Consider the following 22,268-nt stretch of genomic DNA (forward strand, 5'->3'; position numbering starts at 1 on the left):
CTTCTCTCTATACGCATGCTGACAATGTGTCATCGAATTATTATTTGAGAAATAAGCCTGGATTTGCTCATAAACAATTCTTTCCATTATCTTACCCAGAATTAGTAATAAAGTTATCGGTCGACTATTTGAACCAGAGAACGCCTTTCTTTTTCCTTTTTAATCATTGACACAATTTTTAGTTAAAGCACAAGTCATTCAACTATTTCATATTAATTTTTACTTTGTGTTTGCATAATTACATGGGTGACTTCTGCCAAAGATCATTATCATATATCTGTCATTTTAAGATTGTGTGAATGATGATGTGTTGAGGTCAAACCTTTGATTTGCATGTTTAGGGTTGTGAGTTCACCCATAAGAAGGGTTCGTGAAAAATAATTCCCAACAGGGACGCTCTAATAACCTGAGGTAACGACTAGAAACTATTATCTTATATAGGAGAACGACCGACACATGGAGGCGAACATATATTGTCAACCTCTGCAGTGCATTCATCATTAAAATAAACAATGCAAATGCTTCCAGTTTCACAAAACCTTAAAAGTTAAAGTCTTTTTGACTCAACAAACCCACGACAGGCTACATTAACTTTACATAGTGATGTTGAGAAAGTATCTGCTTTATGGCTTAGTATTGCCAATTTTTGTCAGTTTACACAATAGAAAGACAATATTTATTAGTTAGGAGAAGACATCAGTGAGGTATCTTTTTCATTTGCTGAGGATGAAGATAAACGTTCAACACCGTTCCGTCATAAAATGAGTTTATTTAATTACAGCGAGACTTTGTTGATGTGCATCACATACATTTTGGTCTCCATGCATTCAGCATTGGAACAGTCTTCACAATTTTTAAATCTACTGTGTAACTATAACACTGAAGAATAAAACTTTTCTATGCCGATTCTCATTGTTTCACAAAAGAAAACGATTCAAAACAACCATTAAATATGAATTAAAAATGTACATTGACAATCAAATCCTGCCGTTGAAAGGCATAGAGCGATAATCTATAACTCATTCTTCAAAGATAAATATATGTGGCTTAATAATCTGAATTAAATATATCGAGAGGAAATAAATCCAAAGTTGTTACAAAATATAAGGCCACAGAAACCAAATGAGCAGAGCTAAAACTGTAACAAACACAATGCTAAGTATGAGCAGTTCATTGACAGGCAGCACTAGGACAGCATGTTGGGCTGTTACTGGTGGTGTGGATTCGTGGCAGTACAACAGGCCTACAGGATTTGCTGGTATTGGAGGTGACACGGTAAATAATCTGTAGGTAAGAGATGAATCGAGAACCGCTGATGAATTCGTGCAAATTACAACAGCACAGGGCTGCTGGCGAGCAGATTGGGGACATGTGCGTGTCAAAGAGTCACACAGTGAAACCATCAAACTGTTGTTACGAGGCTGACAAAACTCAAGCATTTGCCGTCGAATGCATGACTTTGGAGAATCAGGTGGTTTAGAGATCATAATATTAATCAGACATTGAAGACAAATCTAGAAGAATGCAACAATGGCACAAAGTTGCATGCAGGTCAGGCAAATGAGGGCGGGAAAAAAAAAAAAAATCCAGTCTAATGAATTAAAACAGCCAACTGCAAAGCACACAAACTCCGAGTAATACATGATATCAGAACTGTTTTTAGTATCAGAGATAAATGAGCATGAAGACTACTGTCTGCACTGCATGCACAAACCAAGGGAGCAATGTTAAAGGAGTGTTTCCACGTACACACACACACACACACACACACACACACACTTTAGAGGCAGAGACAGCACTGACTCAGCTGTGATTGTTCTCAGAAATGGCTCGGTTACCCTGCAGGAGAGGAGGTGTCTGTGCACACCTGAAACTGCTCCACAACAAACGTTTCATTGACTGGACGGTTAGGAAACAAACGTTAGACTGATTGCTGACTCAGCACAATACTTGGACACAGACATACAGTACGTTGCACCGAAGGACAAGAGAGGCGGACGTGGAGAAAGTAACTGTGTGTGTGTGTGTGATTGCTTTGCTCACAGTTAGTGTGCACTCGTGTGTGTGTGTGTGTGTGTGTGTACAGTATGTGATTTATGTGCGAGCGCTAAAAACATACTTCACCTTTTTTTTTTTCTATTACCACTTATAATAGATATGAATGAAATCTACCCCTGTCCCAGTATGAGGTTTTACACCTATTATTTAAAACTGGTGTCACATAAGCCCTCAGATCCCAGAACACCCCCACCCCAAACTTACAACATCCCGAAGAGACACAAATTAAAGTTGAATGATTGCGGCTGTTGGCTCAGTTTCCCTGTTTTCTACTTATTTCTTGTTCTTGAGTTGATTGGCCAGCCAATCGAGGCCCTCGTAGAGGCCGTCGCCACTGGTGGCACAGGTGGCCTGGATGTACCAGTTGCGATGGCGCAACGAGTGCAGGCCCAGCTTGTCTGTGATCTCTGCTGCGTTCATGGCGTTTGGTAAGTCCTGCAGGAGAAGGGAGGGCTCAGTATACGACACCTTGCAGAGCTTATTTAGATGGTACAAAGTGTTCTAAAGATCAAACCAACATAAACAACGTGCATTTCAGGCATCTGGTATTTGTTTTATGACATATTTGTTTATAGGTGTTGATTATTTACACTGCACAACCAACTTAACCCTCTAAAGCAGAGGTGTCACACATACAGGTCGTGTGGATCCATCAGCTGCGCGAGATCATATTTCCCAAAAGTTTTTCTTCTTTTGAAGATATAAATAGTTGGTCTGGTTAAAGGATCCTCCACTGTTTTTAAAGTGTTTGGCCAAAAATGTTTGAATTGTTCTTATCAGAAGATCTGTGCTGAAAAAATGTCTTTCACGGACCCATAATCCTTTAATTGCATTTTAAAGATGAGCCTCATTGACAGGTAAAGAGCCTCCAGTTTAAATGGCCCACAAAGCATTATGGGTTGATGATGTCTTCTGGGTAAACTGCCTCTATGAAGCTGGAATAGAGCATTCAGCTGCTTTGAGGAACATTTAAACAGCTTATTTAAAACCAAATGCCATCTTGTGCAGCTTTAGTTTGCAGTAAACAAACAGGAGAGGCTAAAGATCCCGATAGACGCTTTATTTGTTTTCCCAAAAGACGTAGAGAATAGTGAAGAGAATGTTTAAACAAGACAAAACAACTGGATCAGTTCGTCCTTCCATCGTAAGACGTGCTGAGAGGAGACAATGACAACTGGTTTGTAGGCGCAGTCGTACAAAAGTAGTTATTTTGCATGGAAGCGAACAGCTACTGCGGCGTAAAGTAAAATAATAAGTATTCTACATTCTAATCATATTGAAGATAAATAATTCCTGCTGTGTCAGAGGAGTGCCTCTCACACTTAAATCTGACAATAAAACATGAGTCACAATTGATTGATTTACATTTTTCACGTCATGATATTATATATCCTGATATTAAACAATACCATATACATCATGATTTATTGCAATATCAATAAATACAAATTTCACCTTAACAAGTACTAATTGGTTTAAAACACAATTTATTAATTTTTTTTACACTTGCGAGAACAAGTAAATGGTTACTAACTGTAATTCAAGTATCAATATAGAAAACAAGTGGTATGTTTATCAAACTGTCAAATATATATTTAATATATTTATTTACTTTTTATTTTACTTCAACAGATTCTGATTTTGTTAAGTTCTTAAATTCTTTTTTTTTTTAAAAAGTAACCAAACGTATCAATAAACGTTTCATGAAAATAAAGTTCAATCATCTTCCAAGATAAAATGCATTGAGGAGTTAGTTAGTGTGTTTATGTGCTATGCATAAGTTTGCTCAGTTAAAGGGTTTCTTCACTTTTTTGGGTCAATACGATAACCGTGCGGTGAAATATCGCGATATATCGCCAAATAGATTTTTTCTTACACCTTTACTAAATACTACTACCACCTTAAAAACATTTACTTTAGTCAAACTTACATCCACAAAGCAATAATATACTAAGTTTATCAACTCTAAGGTAGTGTTTCCCAACCTTTTCTGTCTCATGTGCCCCCCGAGGCCTCTCTTCATATTAGGAGAACCCCTTCGTCACTCCAATTTAGTAACCTTTCTTGTTTTTTTTACATGTTGTTAACATGTTGGCCTCTGAAATCTCCTACAGCTTGAAAATGTCAACCTGTGCGTTTACCTACATTTTTAGTAATGTGCATAACATGTTAGTGACTATTTAGTAGGATATCAAGGCCACAATATTGTTTATTCCATTAATGCCGTTAATTGTCAACGGGTGGAAAAGATGTTGGATGAGCATTTACATTGTACAGTGTCTGAAATAGGCTTAAAAATGACTCAGCATGTTGGAAATAGATTCATCAATGTTTCCAAGTACCCCCTGGAATGTGTTCAAGTACCCCTGGTTGGAAACCACTTCTCTAAGGCATTATTACAACAAATCATTATTATTATTATACATTATAATCCTCTGATTCTTGCCTGTTTGTTAGCGAACACGAGCAGCACTGCGTCTCTCAGTTCGTCCTCTGCCAGCATCCTCATCAGCTCCTCCCGGGCTTCGTTCACACGCTCTCTGTCATTGCTGTCCACCACGAAGATTAGACCTGGATCACAGACAACCAATGGGCTGAAGAGACCAGCTTTCTGCTGAGGTGTTTCTTTGATCTACCAGCTGATTATCGCAGCTCACCTTGTGTGTTTTGAAAGTAGTGTCTCCATAAGGGACGAATCTTGTCCTGCCCACCCACATCCCACACTGTAAAGCTGATGTTCTTGTATTCTACCGTCTCCACGTTAAACCCTGAAAGACGAGAAGACTCACAACTTGCGGAACAAACACAGACCTTTATGACGGCGTGCACTGGAGACGGTGAGCATACCAATTGTTGGGATGGTGGTGACTATTTCTCCTAGCTTGAGCTTGTAGAGGATTGTCGTTTTTCCTGCAGCATCAAGCCCCACCATCAAGATTCTCATCTCCTTCTTACCTATGAGGCTCTTTAGCAAATTCCCAAAAATGTTCCCCATGATTCGGATGCTGTTCTGGCTTCTGCAATACTCCCGATTTAGTCCCGTAGAGGTTCAATCTGAAGGACGTAAAGAAAAAAGAAACAATGTAGCTCAACATTTCTTTACAAGTGGGGGAAATACATGCATGTGTCCTCAGGCTACAGCGCAATCTGTCCCGACCCGGACACATCACAACCCTGCCAAGTCCCTCACAGCAGAAGCAAAATGTCCTACATTACTAAGCCTGGGCCTGAGGACATCTGAACAAATATCAGAAAAACACGGACTCTGAGAAGACAGAAGAGGGCTAATCTTAAAGGTATTTCAAAATTCACATCAACGCCTTCAAATATTAACTTGATTAAAAAGAATTGTAATCACTTCTTTAAGTCTGACATTTGACTACAGCTACACAGAGAAACAGAACGCTGAATGAAATACCACTGTACATGGTAGACAGTTCCACATCTATACTGAGACACTATAAATAAAGACTCCGCCCTTCCTGTACAGCAGAGGTGTAAATTCAAGGCCTCCAGCCCACCAAATCATTCAATTTGATCCATAGATCATAAGGTAACATCTACTAAAAAAAGACATCTGTCATTAGGTCAATCAATCAATCAAACTGATTGTTTTACACTTTACACACTGGAAAAATTCAGAATCAGAATTCCTTTATTTATCCCAGGGGGAAATTGCTTTAGTTACAACCGCTCAAGAAAATATCACAAATAAAAGAATAAAGGTCAAACAAAGATGAAAGAAAGAACAAACATTAAATAAGTGTATAATTAAGTAAAAGAGTGTTAAAAATAAGGATTAGATACACACACATTACAGTAGTAAACAATAAAGTAAGAGATTATACGACTACTACTACTACTACTACTACTACTACTACTACTACTAATAATAATAATAATAATACAAATGCAAATATACAAATATGATACAGAAATTACATTACAACAAGATAATATTAATAAAATAAAAAAAATAAAAACTCTTCAACCTCTTTGCCCGGTCAGATTGCTCAAATACAAACCAAAATTTGAATTTATTAAATTTTGAAATAATAACAAATAGGGATTTTTCAAACATGCGCAAGGTCTATGTTTGGCTATTTTATTTTGAAATCAAAATCCATTAAGTACTTTTGATGTTAACCTGCTGACAAAAAAAAAACAAAACAAAACAAATGCCAGTAAAAATATGTAAAATAAGTGAAAAACCATACAAATAACACTGCTACTACTACTGAGAATTATGAGTAGTAACTTTACACAAAGCAAAATAAGTAGTAATTATTAACACGTGAGGCACATAATTTTTTTAAATCACACTTGTTTCTTGAGCAAAAATGCTTGGGATTTTCTAGTTTCCACTAGAAACCTAACTGCGTTGAAGGAAAATGAACTTCAGTGCGTTTCCTCCAATAAATAAATTTGAAATTTAAAAAAGTACAGATGTTTGCACACATGCTGGGAGGCACGAGACAAATGAAGGAGAAATCCTTTAGTCCAGTCTGTTCTCTGTCCATGGTGCTGAATCTACCAACGCCCTGTGGTCAAGGCTCTGGTTAGCTGGAGATGCTACATTAATGCTAACATATAACAGAACCTAATCAATGATCGGATGGGTACGGTTTATGTTGACATGTTACTATCACTCGGAACATACAGTTGTTCACCTTACCAGGCCCCAAACCTACTAATCTATCGGTATTTCCTGGATGTATGACTCCAACGTAACGGTGCTAACGTGTCCGCTCATCACCTTGTTTCTCCCCGCTTAGCACACACACCAGCCCCGCTAACACCTCACCTTCCACTGACAACAAACATCATCCAAAGGTATTGATTGAACTTGATGACACATAAACCTACCGTACACAGCTGCTCTATATTTAATGTCCCACGATTTTTTATTTATTTATTTATTTATTTATTTTAAGGACAAGTTGACGGTGAATGAGATCTCGCGAGACTCTCGTGGTGCAAACGTGTATTGTTGATGAGTTTAAATAGATTGATATGAATGCGTTTTCATATGTATAGTTTTTGTTATTTTTTATTTTTTATTTATTTTTGTATTTATTTTGGAATACATACTAATGACAAAAGACTATATGTCTAACATATATAAATATTAGAATTTTTAACTTACCAACAGGACGGAAAAAAAATAATAATGATGTATTGGCTACACATGTTTTATGTTTATGTTCTTAGAGTGCAGAGTTCTTTTTTTTTATTTTTTTATAAAAAGAAATAAACAATGAACTTTAAAAGACCATTGAAATTTATGCTAACAAAAATACATTTGACTGTTTGTAGGTATTTAAATTGTTGTTTTTTTTCTTTTTTCACCTAAACTTGTTCTAAGCCTGCAATATATACATGAATCAGCTTTGTTTGTAGCAGTGCTACACTTATCTGATGCACTGTATTTGTTTATATATATATATAGTTAGTATAGTTTTTTATTTTACATTTTTTCATTCATCATTGATTCATGATATCATGATACATAATTCAGGGGTGTTTAAGCCCAGTTTTACCCTTTGCCCGTACAACACATCACCAATTTAACATATCCTATAGAGGTCATCTACTCTAGAATAGTTTACCTCCCCCGATAAGATCCATATTCTCCAACTCAATCTTTAAAAGGGAGTTAAAAAGACATCTTAACCATTCATGAATCCTATATTACACCAATTTACTTCTTGTTTCCTTTTTCTCTTTTTGATCTTCAATTATTAATTTGTTCAATATTTACATTTTTCTTTTGATATTATTATTTGTAAAGTCTGTTTATATATTAGTTTCTACTTATATCAAAGGTATATAAATTTTTTCTCCTCATGATCTTGTAAGTGTCTACTCGCCTTTATTGTTTAAGTTTATTGAAAGGGGAGGAGCTCTTGTACAATTGGGCTTCGCTCCCTCCTTGCGTTTTAAATGTTTGTTTTTTTATGTGTGCTATATAAACAAATGAAAATGAAATGAAAAGAGCTCCTGTCCTGCGTGTTTTGGAAGTGTTCTTTCTGCTCCAATAGACTTGAATCTAATAATGGTGTTATCGTTCTGCTTTACAGAAAGCCTAACGAGTTATCCTTTACAATCAGGGGCTCTATATGAATTTTTTTTGGGTATATTTTAGGTTTTCATAATGAAGTTTCAAATTTTCCAGTTGTTTATTGTTTCTTCAGCACAAAGTCAACTACATTCCAGAGTTAAACATTTCAGGATGTACTTTACCAAAAATGCAGTTATATCCAATGGGAGAATACAGATCACCATATACAGTATCTAATGCAGGACGACATTGCCAATTCATTTGTTTTTAATATGACAACAGTGCAAACCTCCTAACAAGAATTTTAGACTAGTTTTTACTACTGGGTGTACTTTTGTTTGTCTTTTCATTCTCTTTGTTTTATTTTGCATCAATTTCATTTTCTATTATGTAATATTTGGAATCCACGTAAGTTTGTTTTTCTATATGCATAATAATTTCTGTAGCTACCCTTGCTCTATAAATGCTCATCTATGAAGCACTATATAATTCAAATGGCTTGAAACAGTATAATGTAAATATTAGGGGGATCATGAAGTGATTTCTCTGCTCTGTTCCCAAAAGCTAACCCTGTGCACCCAATAGAATTGTCAAAGAATTAAAGGACGCTTTTTTTTTTTTTTTTTTTTTTTTTTTAATCATTATTATATTTATTTATTTATTTTCAATTTGTGGCTCGCTGCAATTAAGGGATGCAATCATTCCTTTTGATGGGATTTGTGTTTGGCAAGGACAATAATGAATTAAATGCACAGTGCTGATGACTGCAGGGTCATGGATTGAATCCCACAGAAGCTTTCTGCTCATCACTGTCATCACACAGGCTTCAGAGAAACAGTGAAGCATGACTATCCTCTCATCTTGGACCATGATACATGTGAGAGCAGGAACATCTCACATGTTCTTAACTTGTGGATTGCAGACCAGTTTTATATGAGTCCCAGCCAAAGAAAGAAAAAACTCATATTTATATTATAAGGAAGCGATTTGTTTTTGCTGAAGAGTAAATAATTGTACATCTCTGACAATAGATGGCAAATCATTTGCTACAGATGTATTTAAAACGAGATGAATTTTAGTGTTTATCTACAAATGATAAACAGTACTTTTCCATGTTTTAATTGCACTTTTATCATGTGATCAAAAAAACTGCAATCACACGTGTTAAATGCACTCTTTGGTTTTGGATTCAAATGTAACAAATTGAATGGAGATCAACCCGAACCACCACTTCATTTTAAGAACATTTTTGAGAATTTAAGTTTTCTACAGGGGATTTATGGTGTGTTTTAACATATGGACACCTCTGATCTGATCTACATGACTCATGCTTCTTACCTGTGCAACACTCAGCGCCCCCTAGCGTCTGTACAGAAGACTGCTTTAGCTTCTTAATAAGTACAGTGATGCTGTTGGAATGAGGCGTGTTCTCCAGGAGAGGGAGACCCAGGTGTACAGGGTTAGGGTTAGGTCCTGTCAGTGCCTGCTGAGCTGCCTTTCACCCTGCAGACTGACTCAGTGTGTGTGTGTGTGTGTGTTTAAGTGGACCTCAGTGCATGACCAGTTTGTGGATGGGAGCTCTAGTCTATCAGTTGACAATGAAGACCTCTGTGTGCTTTCTGCTGCTTGCAGCTCTGTGCTGTGGACAGGAGATGACCCTGCTTGAACATCTACAGGTGGAGACTTTGGTGAGTGCAGCGCGTGTGTTGTTACTATACTGTAACACTGCAGGTAACCTCAACAAACCACACATATGATAATGACACACATTTGACACAAAACTTTTCTTCTGGCCCAAGGTGGAACCAGAAATCTGCTACCCGGTCTCTGGAAAGGGGGACACCCTGAAGATCCACTACACGGTGAGTCAGACCTGCAAGCAGCTGTGCTCACAGCCAGAGATGGAAACAGTACTAGTCTTCAGTACTCAAGTACAAGTATAGATACTTGAATAAAAAAATTATTCTGGTAAGAGTGAAAGTATTGAAGTTGCTCCCTTACTTGAGTAATAGTAAAAAAAGTACATGCTATGAAATAAATAATAGTAAAACAAATGTCCCTTCAATAATAAGACCTGGTGTTTAAACCAGCAAATTCAATCTATTTTATTTTAAGAACTTGTAGAAAACTGGTACATGGAAATTAAATTAAATCTGTTGCCCATTATGAACACCTGAAGAACTCATTATAGATAACATTTGTAAATAAAATGTTTCAAAAAGAAAAGAAAAAAATGCTAATTCTCAATTAAACCCAGAGCAGCTTTGAGTTTCACATTTTTAAAAACTTGAACATGTTAACCATAAAACTAAAGAACCTGCCTAACAGAAGAAAAAAAAAACTCAAACTACCAAAATTTTTCATTTAGCCTCAAGAGAATCATGTTCTCCAGGTTTCTGGAATGGTGACGTGCCATTTTTGGTCTGGAAATGAGTCCTGCTGTGCTGAAAAGCCTCTCAGAAGCAGCAGAAGCAGTTGTTGGTTTGCGTCTTTTCACGTTGTGACGTCATCTTTGATGGTCTTAAAAGTAACGAGATTTTAAAATGTAAGGAGTAGAAAGTACCTATATTTATTTTAAAAAGTAAAAAGTGAAAAGTCGCCATAAAAATAAATACTCAGGTAAAGTACAGACACCAGAAAAAACTAAGTAACATTACTTCATTACCTGTCACCTCTGCTCACAGCCCACCGTGTGTGTGTGTGTGTGTGTGTGTGTGTGTGTGTGTGTGTGTGTGTGTGTGTGTGTGTGTGTGTGTGTGTGTGTGTGTGTGTGTTTAACTGGGTGGTCGTCCAATAACCGAACAAAGGGTTTGGGGTTTGAAGCCCGCTTTATCCAAGTCATTGTTGTTGTGTCCTTAGGCAAGGCACTTTACCAACAATGCCTCGTATGAATGGGCATGAATTGTGGATGAAAAGCAGCCAGGCTTCTGTCAGTATGCCGTAGGGCAGCTGTGGCTACAATGTAGCTTACTACCACCAGTATGACTGGTGTGAATGAATAATGTTCTTATACGCACCATAGACTGTAAAAAGAATGGACGGTACAAGCTCCCCGGTGGAGTGAAGCTTATTATCTGAAACCAAAACAATCAATCATCACCATCTTCATCCCCCAAACATCTTAAAACCTGGTTATTCTGTTGAGTTCCTACAAACATCCATCATTATTACTTGACTCGTGCTGTCAGCTCTATGTCACAGCTGTGAATTCTATACCAACCGCCTCAGACCGTAGTTTTCACATGAGGTAGAATCCACTTATGTGCAGCCTTAATTCTTACTTTTGTTTCCCCAAAAATGTTTATAACTACGGTCTTACACACTTATTATAAATTGAATTAATTTAGAGCAGAGGTGGGCAACTTTTATCACAGCAGGAGCCACAATACTGGAGGAGCCAAATATGTGTCATTTGCTATTGTATTTTTCCTTTTTATGAATTGATAATGTGATAGTTTCTATAACCGGAGGACCACAAATATTATAATCCATGTCAGCACAGAGTAAAAAAAACCAATATGAGCATTAATGAAAGAAAGAACAAATGCTTTTACATTCTGAGGTTAGCAAAAAATGGTCTTAAGTCTTAAGATGTTAATGTTTTATATTGAATAGTAAAGAAACAACAACAACAAGCTCAGTTAGTTAACAATGATATAAGAGGTGACTAAAACACACTGCAGGGCTCAGATAACCAACAAACTCAACAGAAAATAACAATGTGATATACATGTAAAGGCATGAAGGTAGATTTATTCTTATACTCAAATCATTTTTAATTCAAAATTTTTACTTGAGAGAAACAGCCACTAAAGTAACAATTTCACTGATGTGATTCTATTGGAAGTGCTCCTAGTTTCTTTACCAGATAAGTAGTGACACAGAATGTAACCTCAATTAAATGTGTAGTTAACACTTCAAGTTAAGACTTTAAAAAAAATACATTATCGTTATTTTTTACATATAGATTTGTCAAACACAGTCTAATAATTGACCTGTATTTATCTGGTAATTTCACACTAACTGAAGCTCAAAACTGCAGCTCAGTAACAGCAGCTGGTTGGCCTATTTCCACAAACAGTCGTCCCCAACCACCGGGCCACGGATTTTGTTTTGAAAAATTGCCAATTCTGCTTTTGTGCTAACAACGCTTTTACTTAGAATTGGGAGCATATTCACTAGGCAGTAGCTATCCATACGGTTGCCGTATCAATATACCGACATTCTATCCGTATGCAACGTCGCTATTTGGCCAGTTTAGGTCACATGACTAAGACTAAACCTAACCTTAAAAATTGTTGCTATATTGGGTTATAACCTAACCCTAAACCTAATCTTAAAACGTTACGTACTTGTACTTCGGTAATCGTACCAATAGCACCGGGGGTTGTCCGGCAACAGTACAAATAGACACTTTCTTTTTACTATGACGACGGAACATTGTCGGTGTGATTATATGAGTGTGTGAGGCAGTAAATCCAAATGTTCTCAACTATCTCACCTCATATTTATGAGAGACCAATGATAGACAGGATGTTTGTTTTGAATGTGTGTGTCAACCACTTAGAAAGTGAGCGACTGAACTCACAGCAATCCTGATTTCTTTGTTAATGTAACCTTGATTTTGTCTCACATACTCCATGATTTGTTTGTGATACCAGGCAAAACTATCGAATGGGAAGGTGTTTCACTCATCGTTGTCCCAGAATCCTCTTGTGGTCGAGCTGGGAAAGAAGAGTGTGTTATTCGGTAATTGAACAAGCCATTTGTATAATTTGTGTTGCTCCATCATTTGTGGTTTTCTGACACACACACACATTCAGTAAGTTGACTAACGTGCCTGAATGGCTTGTTGACAGCCTCTGTTTGATTTTCTCCTCAGGTTTGGAACAAAGCTTGATGGGTTTGTGTGAAGGGTGAGCAGAAGAAGAAAAAACTTTGCCTTCATCCGCAGGAAGTATCTTATCGTGTTTTATCGTTCTTCTTTCTTCATTTCAGACAAAAAATCCAAATAACTATTCCTACAAACCTCGGATTTGGGAAAATAGATCTTCCTTCTGTAATTCCAGGTACTGAACACATGCACACAGGTATCCCCGACCACAGTGCAGCATGGGACTGTGCTGTCAATTAAAGATCACAATGTCATTTCATTAGTTTATTTCTTAATTCATATTAATTATAAATATTGAATTTATGGTAAATAGAAGCGTCAACAACCTCATAATAGAGATGGGAGAAATAATCGATGCATCGTCATTCAGACTTAGTAATTGGAAATCAATGCATACATTTCCAATAATCATTTATTTAAATGGTAAATTACACAAAACACTGTAGAAGGATATTTTAATGGACTGACGATGATTTGAAAAACACTGTAGTACTTAAACTGCAGATTTAGCTTATTATAAGTAAATATATATTTAATAAAAGGTAAACTTGTCTCTTGTCTGAGAGCAATTGTTTTGTTTTTTACAGAAATGTATCCTTGGTTACTATATTTGCATCGATTCCTAATCGAATTGAATCGTGAGGTGCCTAAAGATTCTCATTCCTACCTCCTAATATTGATCTATACTTGGCTTTATTTACCCTGAAAGAAACGACTGAAAACGATGCGTCAAACATGAACAACCCGTTTCCATGCCTACAGGCATACATTTCATTAACTCTGAGAAAGAAGCTACAAGCTTTTAACTGCAGTGTACGCTGGGTAAATATGGCAATCCTGAAAAACTGTCTTAACAGGGAAACACAAGTGTCCCCAACAAGAATGATTTATCACAGGTTCAACTCAATCTAGTAATTTCACAAACACTCAACAACTGTGGAACATCTGTCACAGTTAATAATAATAATAATAATAATAATAATAATAATAATAATAATAATAATAATAATAATAATAATAATAATAATAATAATAATAATAATACATTAAAAAAATTTGGGAACTCAAAGTCACTTTACAGAATTATAGCATTATTCTTTCACTCCACACCTAGTGGTGGTAAGCTGCTATTGTAGCCACTGCTGCCCTGGGGCAGACTAGAAACGATGCTGCCATAGTGCGCCATCGGCCCCTCTGACCACCACCAACACTCATTCACACACTACATTTATACGAGGCAATGTGGGTGAAGTGCCTTGCCCAATGACACAGTGACAGATACCGCTTTAACACAGTCAATCTATAGTTTTAAATTGTACAAAACCTTAGCAGGCTGAGGGATCTTTATCCTCACATAAGGAATCTTTCTCAAAGTGTTCTGTGACAGTACCGTAGCTCACTTTCCCATGAATTTAGAGTTTATCTGGAATAATTGTCATAAATCGCATACCTGGATGTTAGGCTTCTTTCAAATCGGCTCTGTACAATGCTGACTGGCACTTTTTTTAGCTAACAGAATGCTGCTCTCATAACGAGCTTCACTGTTGCAACTCCTTGCTGCTCCAGGTCTGTGTATTAGTAATTAGTCAATATACAGCTTTTTACGGTCATTTATTACAGTAATCGGGCTTCAGATAACCTGCCAATTAAGTGACTTCATCAATTTTTTGTGTAAAAAGTTGCAAAAAGATGGTATCATCAAGAGTTGCTGCCATCAATTTATTTGAAAGGAAGCTCCCTAAATAAATGTCTCATAGTTTGGACCTGACCCAGTACGGTCAGTGAATTAGATTTACTTCATGAGGAGACAGTAGGATTCTGAGTTCGCATGTAACATGAATGTCAGGGGACGAGAACCAAGCGGTGCAGAGTTGCTCGACGATGACACAATTATCAGATTCAGGAGACATCAAAACACAACGAACAGGACACTAAAGATTTATTAATGCATTAGCTTGCAACTGACAGATTTTATAGTATTTATCAGTAAAAGATATGAATTTGCTTTTCTGACATGATGGTTGTTGTGACTTCTGTCTCTTGTAGCTGATGCTGCCGTTATGTTCGAGTTGGATGTGGTATCGCTAAAGAAGAAGACAATATGGCATATGATGGTCAACGACGTGTTTCCCACCCTGTGCTTAATCTTGGTGCCCACTCTGTTCGGCTTGATTGCACTTTACCTGTACAAAATGGCCTATGCTGAGAGGCCAAGCAGAAAGAAGGCAAAGGATAAGAACAGCAAGAATAAACCTGAATGAAACACAGAGAAATATTTCAATAAAGACTTTTTTTAGTTGAGCCTGTGTTTCATTTTTATTTAACGTTATTACTTTCTCATGTAGGTGTAATGTGACAAGTCAAGAGAGTCTTGGATTTTTCCTTTGGAGGTGATTATCCTTGATTAATGCATATTGTGGAACAGTAGCGTGCTAAAGGATGCCTAGGACCAGTTAACTTGGGTAAAAACACCATTACAATTTCTCATTTCTCCATTGCATTGTGGGATGCACAACAATGAACAATCCTCCCACAGCCTAAAACAATGGCAGAGACTTGAGATTGTGGAATGAAGAATATTGCAGCTGAAAACATATTGTAAAGAAAGAGGGTTGACATTTACTGGCTTAAAGTGAAAGGATGAACTTGGAAAAGTGGCCAATTGTTCCTTTAAATACCATAAAAGCATTGTCAATGTCAGCTGCTAAAAAAGAAACCAACAACTTGCTGGTTTTGAACAGAACTGAAAGTGACGGTGTTGCTTCTAGCTCTTATGTACCTGTATGTGAGGGTATATTAACGCCAAAGACAATTTCATTGAAAGGAATTCAACGGAATTACTCTTAACTGCCCAGTATTTAGATTATATACATCTCTGTGAACTGGGCTCAGCTCTCAGCGGAATCTCAGCACAGCTCTGAGTTCAGTAGGGGTTTAAGTAGATTGTGCCAATCTTACTCCCTCCCCATCACCGCCCCCGATCCAAAATGCACCTTGAAGTTGGCACAACGCCAGCAAGCAGTGTCACCTCAGCATGTAACGCTGACTCAGCCACACAGAGCCATGCTGCCCGACGGCCCAGAGACCCATTCATGCCCGTTCGTCACTGCTTACACACAATCATACATTTAATTACATTTTGTGCCCACAACTGAGGTTTGTTTCTCTGGGGAACATCCATTGGTGTTGAGTTTCTGGCAAGTGAAAAGGTCATAGGATTAGATATTACAGAGCCTGTGTTTCAACACCCAGTTTGCGGGGCACATTAGCTCATCACGTTCACTACAACCCCATCGACATCACCCTCAGCATCATGCACATCAGTTTATCTAAAAATCTCTTCAGTTCTAAAACACTTTTAGCTCGTTTTTCATTTCAAGAAATCCTGACTTTGTTTATCTTGTTTTCTCCAAAGAATCCCAGTTTCTATCAGATCTAATATTCCCAGATTTTCAATCCTTTCCTCTGTTTCAGACCGATTATCTACCTTCCTTCTCTCTATCATCTCACAGCACCAGTGGCCGTCAGGCTTCAAATGATCTGGTATGGTGTGTGTTTTTGTAATCCTAATATTTGAACAGAGGGTTTTTTTTTAACTGACACACTTCAGGTTGCCATATTGGAGAACATAAACATAGTGACCTCCATGGCGCCCGATGCTAGATTCATAGAGAAAATGTGTCTGATTAACAGCGTAGATACGTATGGTTTAAGCTCAAATGATTTCAAAAGTGACATTAAGTTTTCCGGTAATTGAGTTTGGAGACATTTTGATTATTTAGTAGTTCAGACTCATTTTTATAGTGGGAAACAAATGAAGGCCTAAGGCCTTGGAGGTGTATGTTTATTTCACAAGTGGATTTGTCACCGAGGTCAAAAGCAAGAAATACGGGGACCGGATCATTTTGTTAGTCAGGATAAGTTTCACCCCTAAAGATTATTAAAAAAAAGTTTTAAAATCCAATTGAATCCAATCAATATCATCAAAACTCATCATAAACCACAGTTTCAATGTAGTCTTACATATTATATAATAATGTGTAAAGGATTTTTTTTACACAACTTATTTTGCTATATACAATACCGGTCAAAAGTTTTAGAACACCACACTTTTTCTGAAATAAAAACATAGAACAAATAAGTAATTTGAGTTGAAAAAGAAATCATATAATCAATTTATAGACCAAAATGGATTCTTAACTTTTGACTCATCAAAGTACAGTGTGTTCAACACTGCTTTTATGAGACACGAGTGATATTCAATTAATGAAAAATAATGGTTAAACTAAGCAAGCATTTTTATGGAAGCTTCATCCCAAACTACTCCCAGGAAGCACAAGTGACATTGGCATGGAAATAGCTGCGAGCAAACAAACAATACTATATGCTCTGTCAGCATTCTACCTGGAAAAGCCTAACTCAGGAAAACTGAATACAACTTGTATTGCTCTTGTCTTTGGGGGATTTGTTTAAAAACCAGTTAAACAGACTAGATTTGTATTAAGGCAAAGGATGTTGAATTTTAAATATTTGAATATTCCCATAGCTGAACAAAACTTGTAGATTCATGAGTCACGTTATGTAGAAAAACAGTCAAACTTTGCATACCAACATACAAATGATGCAACTCTTTATGTATAAATAGTAATTATTAATATATTATAATTGTTGTATATATAATCAGAATAATAAAACACAAAGGACAGTTTAACATCACTTATTGTGTTTAATGATTTTATATAGCAAAAAAAAAATTAAAAATAGAAAAATGTACATGTATTAAAAAAATTAAAATAAAAAACCCTATCTAATAAAACATGTTTTTTGTATAAAATTATATTTCACTGATTTATAACTGTGTAATTAAACTATGCATTACATTTTATGCTTTATTGTTTGAGTCAGCGCAGCAGATAGTGCGCTTGATTCAATGCACCGCGTCCCCCGGCTTTTAGCAAGACACTGTGGCCGCATCACTTCGTCAAGTTACGCTTTGACTTGAGCGCTATAATATTCATCCGCGTGTAGACGCTCTTTTTCTGTTGTTTTATTCGCACACATTGATTTATAAATGTATTGTTTGACATTCACATCAAGCATATATATTGTGTAGCTATATAAAACAGTGTAATGGAGAAACAAATAGACTGTTTGTTGCTAAAATGTTGGAGGGCGGAGCGGAGCGCACTACTTCTTACGGAACTACCTCTTCCGGTCCTCTTTCCAGCTTCCCGTGCAACATGGTGAGTCTGTGTCTTTGACGGCTCTGGTTGAAAATATACATAAAGTCTCTAAAGTCCAATATATACTCATCCTATACTTTGCGTGTGTTATAAGTACACCGCCTTGCTTTACGCCCGGTAACTATGTTGTAAAAAAACTGCAAAACATGTTTCAAACAGAGCGGGCCTTATGCTAGCTGTTAGCAGGCTAGCTGTTTGGGGCATGTGTTCTGGTAGCTAGCTAGCAGAAGATGCCGCCGCTAGGGTGAAATTATGTTGCTAGTTAAAGTGAAATGGTCTAAGAGTACATTACATTTCTTATTATTTATTGGTGTTTGAACTGATAATTAGAATTTAGCTTGTAGTAGCCGTATATAGGCGGACGGCTTAAGTATATTCTTCATTACCGCGAGATTTTCTTACACAAACGTTATTTGGAACATCAAACGGATTTATCACTTGTGTGTTGGGTTTTATTACATGTTATTGCGTTTTAGAGGTTTTAAAATGATGATTTGATGATGTAAAAGATATACAACAGCTATGGTTAATTTTACATTTCATTCATTTTCATTTATTAGTGTATAATTTTAGCAAGTATATGAAAACAAAATAATGTACAAGGAAACTCCAACTGAGAAAAACAATCAGATGTTCTAAATAATTTACAAGATCCATGTACACTTATAATTGCAGTAATGTCTGCTCAAAAGGCAGTGTGGAGAAGACTCAACGCTACCCCCATTCCTTAATTATACTATTTCCATCATATTGCTTCTATTTCTACTAACAGAAATACACAATAAGTATAAAACCAAATAAAGGAAGAAATAAAATATGGATCCAAGTGAATTAAAAGGACAATGTGTGCATCACAGTATTGGTCTACAATAGTGATTTTATCATAACCTTTGGGCTTACAATTTATATTTTCCAAAATTAATTCTGGTAATATTTGTTTTCTAATTTAAAATTGTAAGTGTACAATTCTAATCAATGGCAAAATGACTTCAGTAATTATTTTTCACTGTCAGTTAGGTAATGCACCATTTTTAACTGGTTCCCATGTTTTGCAGACTAAAAAAAGGAGGAATAATGGTCGTGCGAAGAAGGGCCGTGGCCATGTGCAGCCCATTCGCTGCACCAACTGTGCCCGCTGTGTGCCCAAGGACAAGGCCATCAAGAAGTTTGTCATCAGAAACATTGTGGAGGCTGCAGCTGTGAGGGATATCTCGGAGGCCAGTGTCTTTGACTGTAAGTGCCTCCGTTCTGTTCTCCTTTATATATACTCTGAGAATGAACTAAACATAGGCCTTTTCCACCCACAGCCTATGTTCTGCCCAAGCTGTACGTAAAGCTGCATTATTGTGTCAGCTGCGCCATTCACAGTAAGGTGGTGAGAAACCGCTCCTGTGAGGCCAGGAAAGACCGCACCCCACCGCCCAGATTCAGGCCCGCCGTAAGTCACTAAACAATCTGGATAATCAATCTCTGATGCCTGTAACACAAATATATTCACTGTTTTTGTCACTTTTTGTTTACAGGCTGGTGCACCAAGAGCTCCTCCTAAGCCTATGTAAAAGCAGGATTTAAAGATGCTGCACATCTGAAAAATAAAGTGAACATCTTTTCACACTGGTGTGTATGTGTGTGATCATTACAGCTGTGATATCCAGGGTCACCACAGTCATGAAATTCCAGGAAAAGTAATGGAATTTGAAAAAATGATTTCCCAGTCTTGGAAAGTCACAGAATAATTTAACTGTTTTGGAAATATAGCCTATTTTATCGTTTAAAATATATTAAACCCCAAAAATGGTTAAGGTTTTCCCTAAGTGTAAGTGTTGCATACCGGCAGCATCATTGAGCGGGAATTACGAGATCTTCCCGCTCATTTTTGTACTTAATGATCTTGACTAGATCTTAGCGGTTTAGAAATAAGTCATGGAAATTTGGTAAAATATTTTGGAAAGGTTTTGAAAAATCATTTATGAAGAAAGTGTGGGAACCCTGAATATCAGAATCAACTTTATTGACCAAGAGTGTATGAATACACATGAGGAATTTGTCTTGGTGACCTGTGCTCTCTCAGCTAGTGTAACATTAAATAATAACAATCAACTAGAATAAATAAAAAAAGAAGTATAAATATAAGAGTAGTTAGACTAATATGTGCGAACTTAACAAAATAACAAGATAATAGTAATAATAATAATAATAAGCTAATATTGCAGTAGTGCATTGATGAGTAGTGCAGGTGAACATTTAAATGAAAATATGTCCATGAATATCTAAACCTAGTACACTGCATTTAGATTAAAAAATGCTCTGATGTGAATCTAAAGTTAACATTAAACTGATGGGTAAACGAGTTGGTGTATTCTATTAGCTTCTAAATGCTACGATGCCCAATGCATTCTTTTGGGGCCCTATTCTAAATACCTGGGTTAATGGAGGTCCTGGCTATACTAAGACTGAGATATGGCAAATAAAGGATTTTGCCTTACATTTTGCCACGCCTGTTCCCGTTACATAAATTACAATATTTAATTTAAAGTAAAACCATATTTTTCATCAGTCCTCGGGTGTTTACTGGTGAGTGCAGGCCGGGGGCTCCATCCTCCCTCCCTGCCTATAGATCTCGCTGGTCTCTGTAGATCCTCTCCCTCCGGAATCTCCCCCTCCAGCAGTGCCAGATACGCCACTGTGCGTCTTTACGCATTGTGTGCGCGTTCCTCTTTATTTTAACAACCACAGGTGTTGCAGCCAATTAATCAGCAGTTTTCCGCAGTGATTATGTGATTTTAATTACAATTATTATTATTAATAATAAACTGTATTTGTAGTCGTGTGCACGTCACTCTGGGGAGTCAGTATACATTTTCCTCCTTGGTTTTGGCAGATATATCCTTCATATATGTGAAATGTGCAATGTGCGATTATTTCACACAAATGTATCGATGTCACAGAGCAGTCGTTAATTCATTCTTCTCCTGTTGGGGGCGGAGTTTCCCGTTTCTCATGATTTGTGTGTACGTACGGCAGTGTCAGAGCTGCCGTGGAGGGTGCGCACATTATCTTGCCAGGTTTTTTTTTTTTTAATAAGTCCCAAACGTTGCTTATGAGTGGAGTACTCTCTCTTTTTTTACGTACGCAGCGTTTATAAATGAGGCCCTGAAGAATTGTTCTGTTCCTTGTAAATGTCTGCGCTCACACAAGCACTTTTACCTCTCATAATTTCATCGAGCATTTTTCTAATGCTTTCTTTGTTGTTTATGCACAATTTATGCATAATCAATGTAATCTGTTCATTAGACAGGTTGTTTTAAATGCATCGATGCATACAAAGCTTTTGACACTTCACCTCGAATGTTTTATAGACTTTATATAACCTACTGTACACATTTCTTGCTTTCAGAGATTTCTAAAGAAAGGAATTGTTTTCTTACTGGAAAATGTTTTATTAGACTCTCTGACACATTGGATGTATTGACACAAGCACTTACCTCATCGAATTGACACCCTTGACATTTATTTTATTTCATTCATCCAGGTTAACCACGCCACGTCTTGTTCTCATGCATGTTATTTTGAAATGGTGTTCTTTAATAATAATTAAAAAAAAGAACCTAGTTTGATCTTTATACACATTTTTGGAATTTTTTATTGCATGGGAGAGATGCCCCTCCTTACCAAAAGTAACTAAGTCACTTTGTACATTTGAAGTGAGCTACTTTTTAATTATACTCGAATAGATTTTTACACCAGTAACTTTACTTCTACTTAAGTAAAATTCATCACTTTTGCTTAAGTAGATTTTTTCTGTACTCTTTACACCCCTGGTAAAAAGTTAAAAAAAAAACAAATATAAAAAAAACATAAATTATTCATGCTAGCTCCTGATTGTAACAATGATGTCACCGACTGCAGCTTTGATGAGAGAATGTTCTATGATGTCACAGGCTCTTTTTAGCAGCCAGTCATAACACTTGGAGGGACTCGAAGTAGTCAGCTCTCACTCAGTGGGAGACAC

The 22,268-nt window shown here is 36.7% G+C and overlaps 3 protein-coding genes across 4 annotated transcripts; 2 read left to right on the forward strand and 1 right to left on the reverse strand.

Moving 5' to 3' along the window:
• Positions 1–749: 749 nt before the first annotated feature.
• Positions 750–7,041, reverse strand: LOC114463695 (ADP-ribosylation factor 3). Of its 2 annotated transcripts, none has more exons than XM_028447410.1 (5): positions 6,925–7,041; positions 4,906–5,112; positions 4,716–4,826; positions 4,505–4,629; positions 750–2,493 (listed from the first exon to the last, which is right to left on the reverse strand). In XM_028447410.1, exons 2-5 carry the CDS (start codon positions 5,051–5,053, stop codon positions 2,332–2,334), a joined length of 546 nt encoding a protein of 181 aa, XP_028303211.1. In that variant the 5' UTR covers positions 5,054–5,112; positions 6,925–7,041; the 3' UTR covers positions 750–2,331. The 2 variants fall into 2 exon arrangements, with proteins under 2 accessions (XP_028303211.1, XP_028303212.1); XM_028447411.1 differs by lacking the exon at positions 6,925–7,041 and adding an exon at positions 6,734–6,830.
• Positions 7,042–9,614: 2,573 nt separating this feature from the next.
• On the forward strand, positions 9,615–15,274 carry fkbp11 (FKBP prolyl isomerase 11). The gene is made up of 6 exons (XM_028446181.1): positions 9,615–9,807; positions 9,919–9,981; positions 12,781–12,868; positions 13,002–13,035; positions 13,118–13,188; positions 15,060–15,274. The coding sequence occupies exons 1-6, from the start codon at positions 9,676–9,678 to the stop codon at positions 15,272–15,274; spliced, it is 603 nt and encodes a 200-aa protein (XP_028301982.1). The 5' UTR covers positions 9,615–9,675.
• Positions 15,275–18,214: 2,940 nt separating this feature from the next.
• On the forward strand, positions 18,215–19,870 carry LOC114463567 (40S ribosomal protein S26). The gene is made up of 4 exons (XM_028447204.1): positions 18,215–18,256; positions 19,312–19,489; positions 19,564–19,694; positions 19,780–19,870. Exons 1-4 carry the CDS (start codon positions 18,254–18,256, stop codon positions 19,813–19,815), a joined length of 348 nt encoding a protein of 115 aa, XP_028303005.1. The 5' UTR covers positions 18,215–18,253; the 3' UTR covers positions 19,816–19,870.
• Positions 19,871–22,268: the final 2,398 nt, after the last annotated feature.

The sequence above is a fragment of the Gouania willdenowi genome, chromosome 5, assembly GCF_900634775.1.
Source record: "Gouania willdenowi chromosome 5, fGouWil2.1, whole genome shotgun sequence".
Lineage (NCBI taxonomy): Eukaryota > Metazoa > Chordata > Actinopteri > Blenniiformes > Gobiesocidae > Gouania > Gouania willdenowi.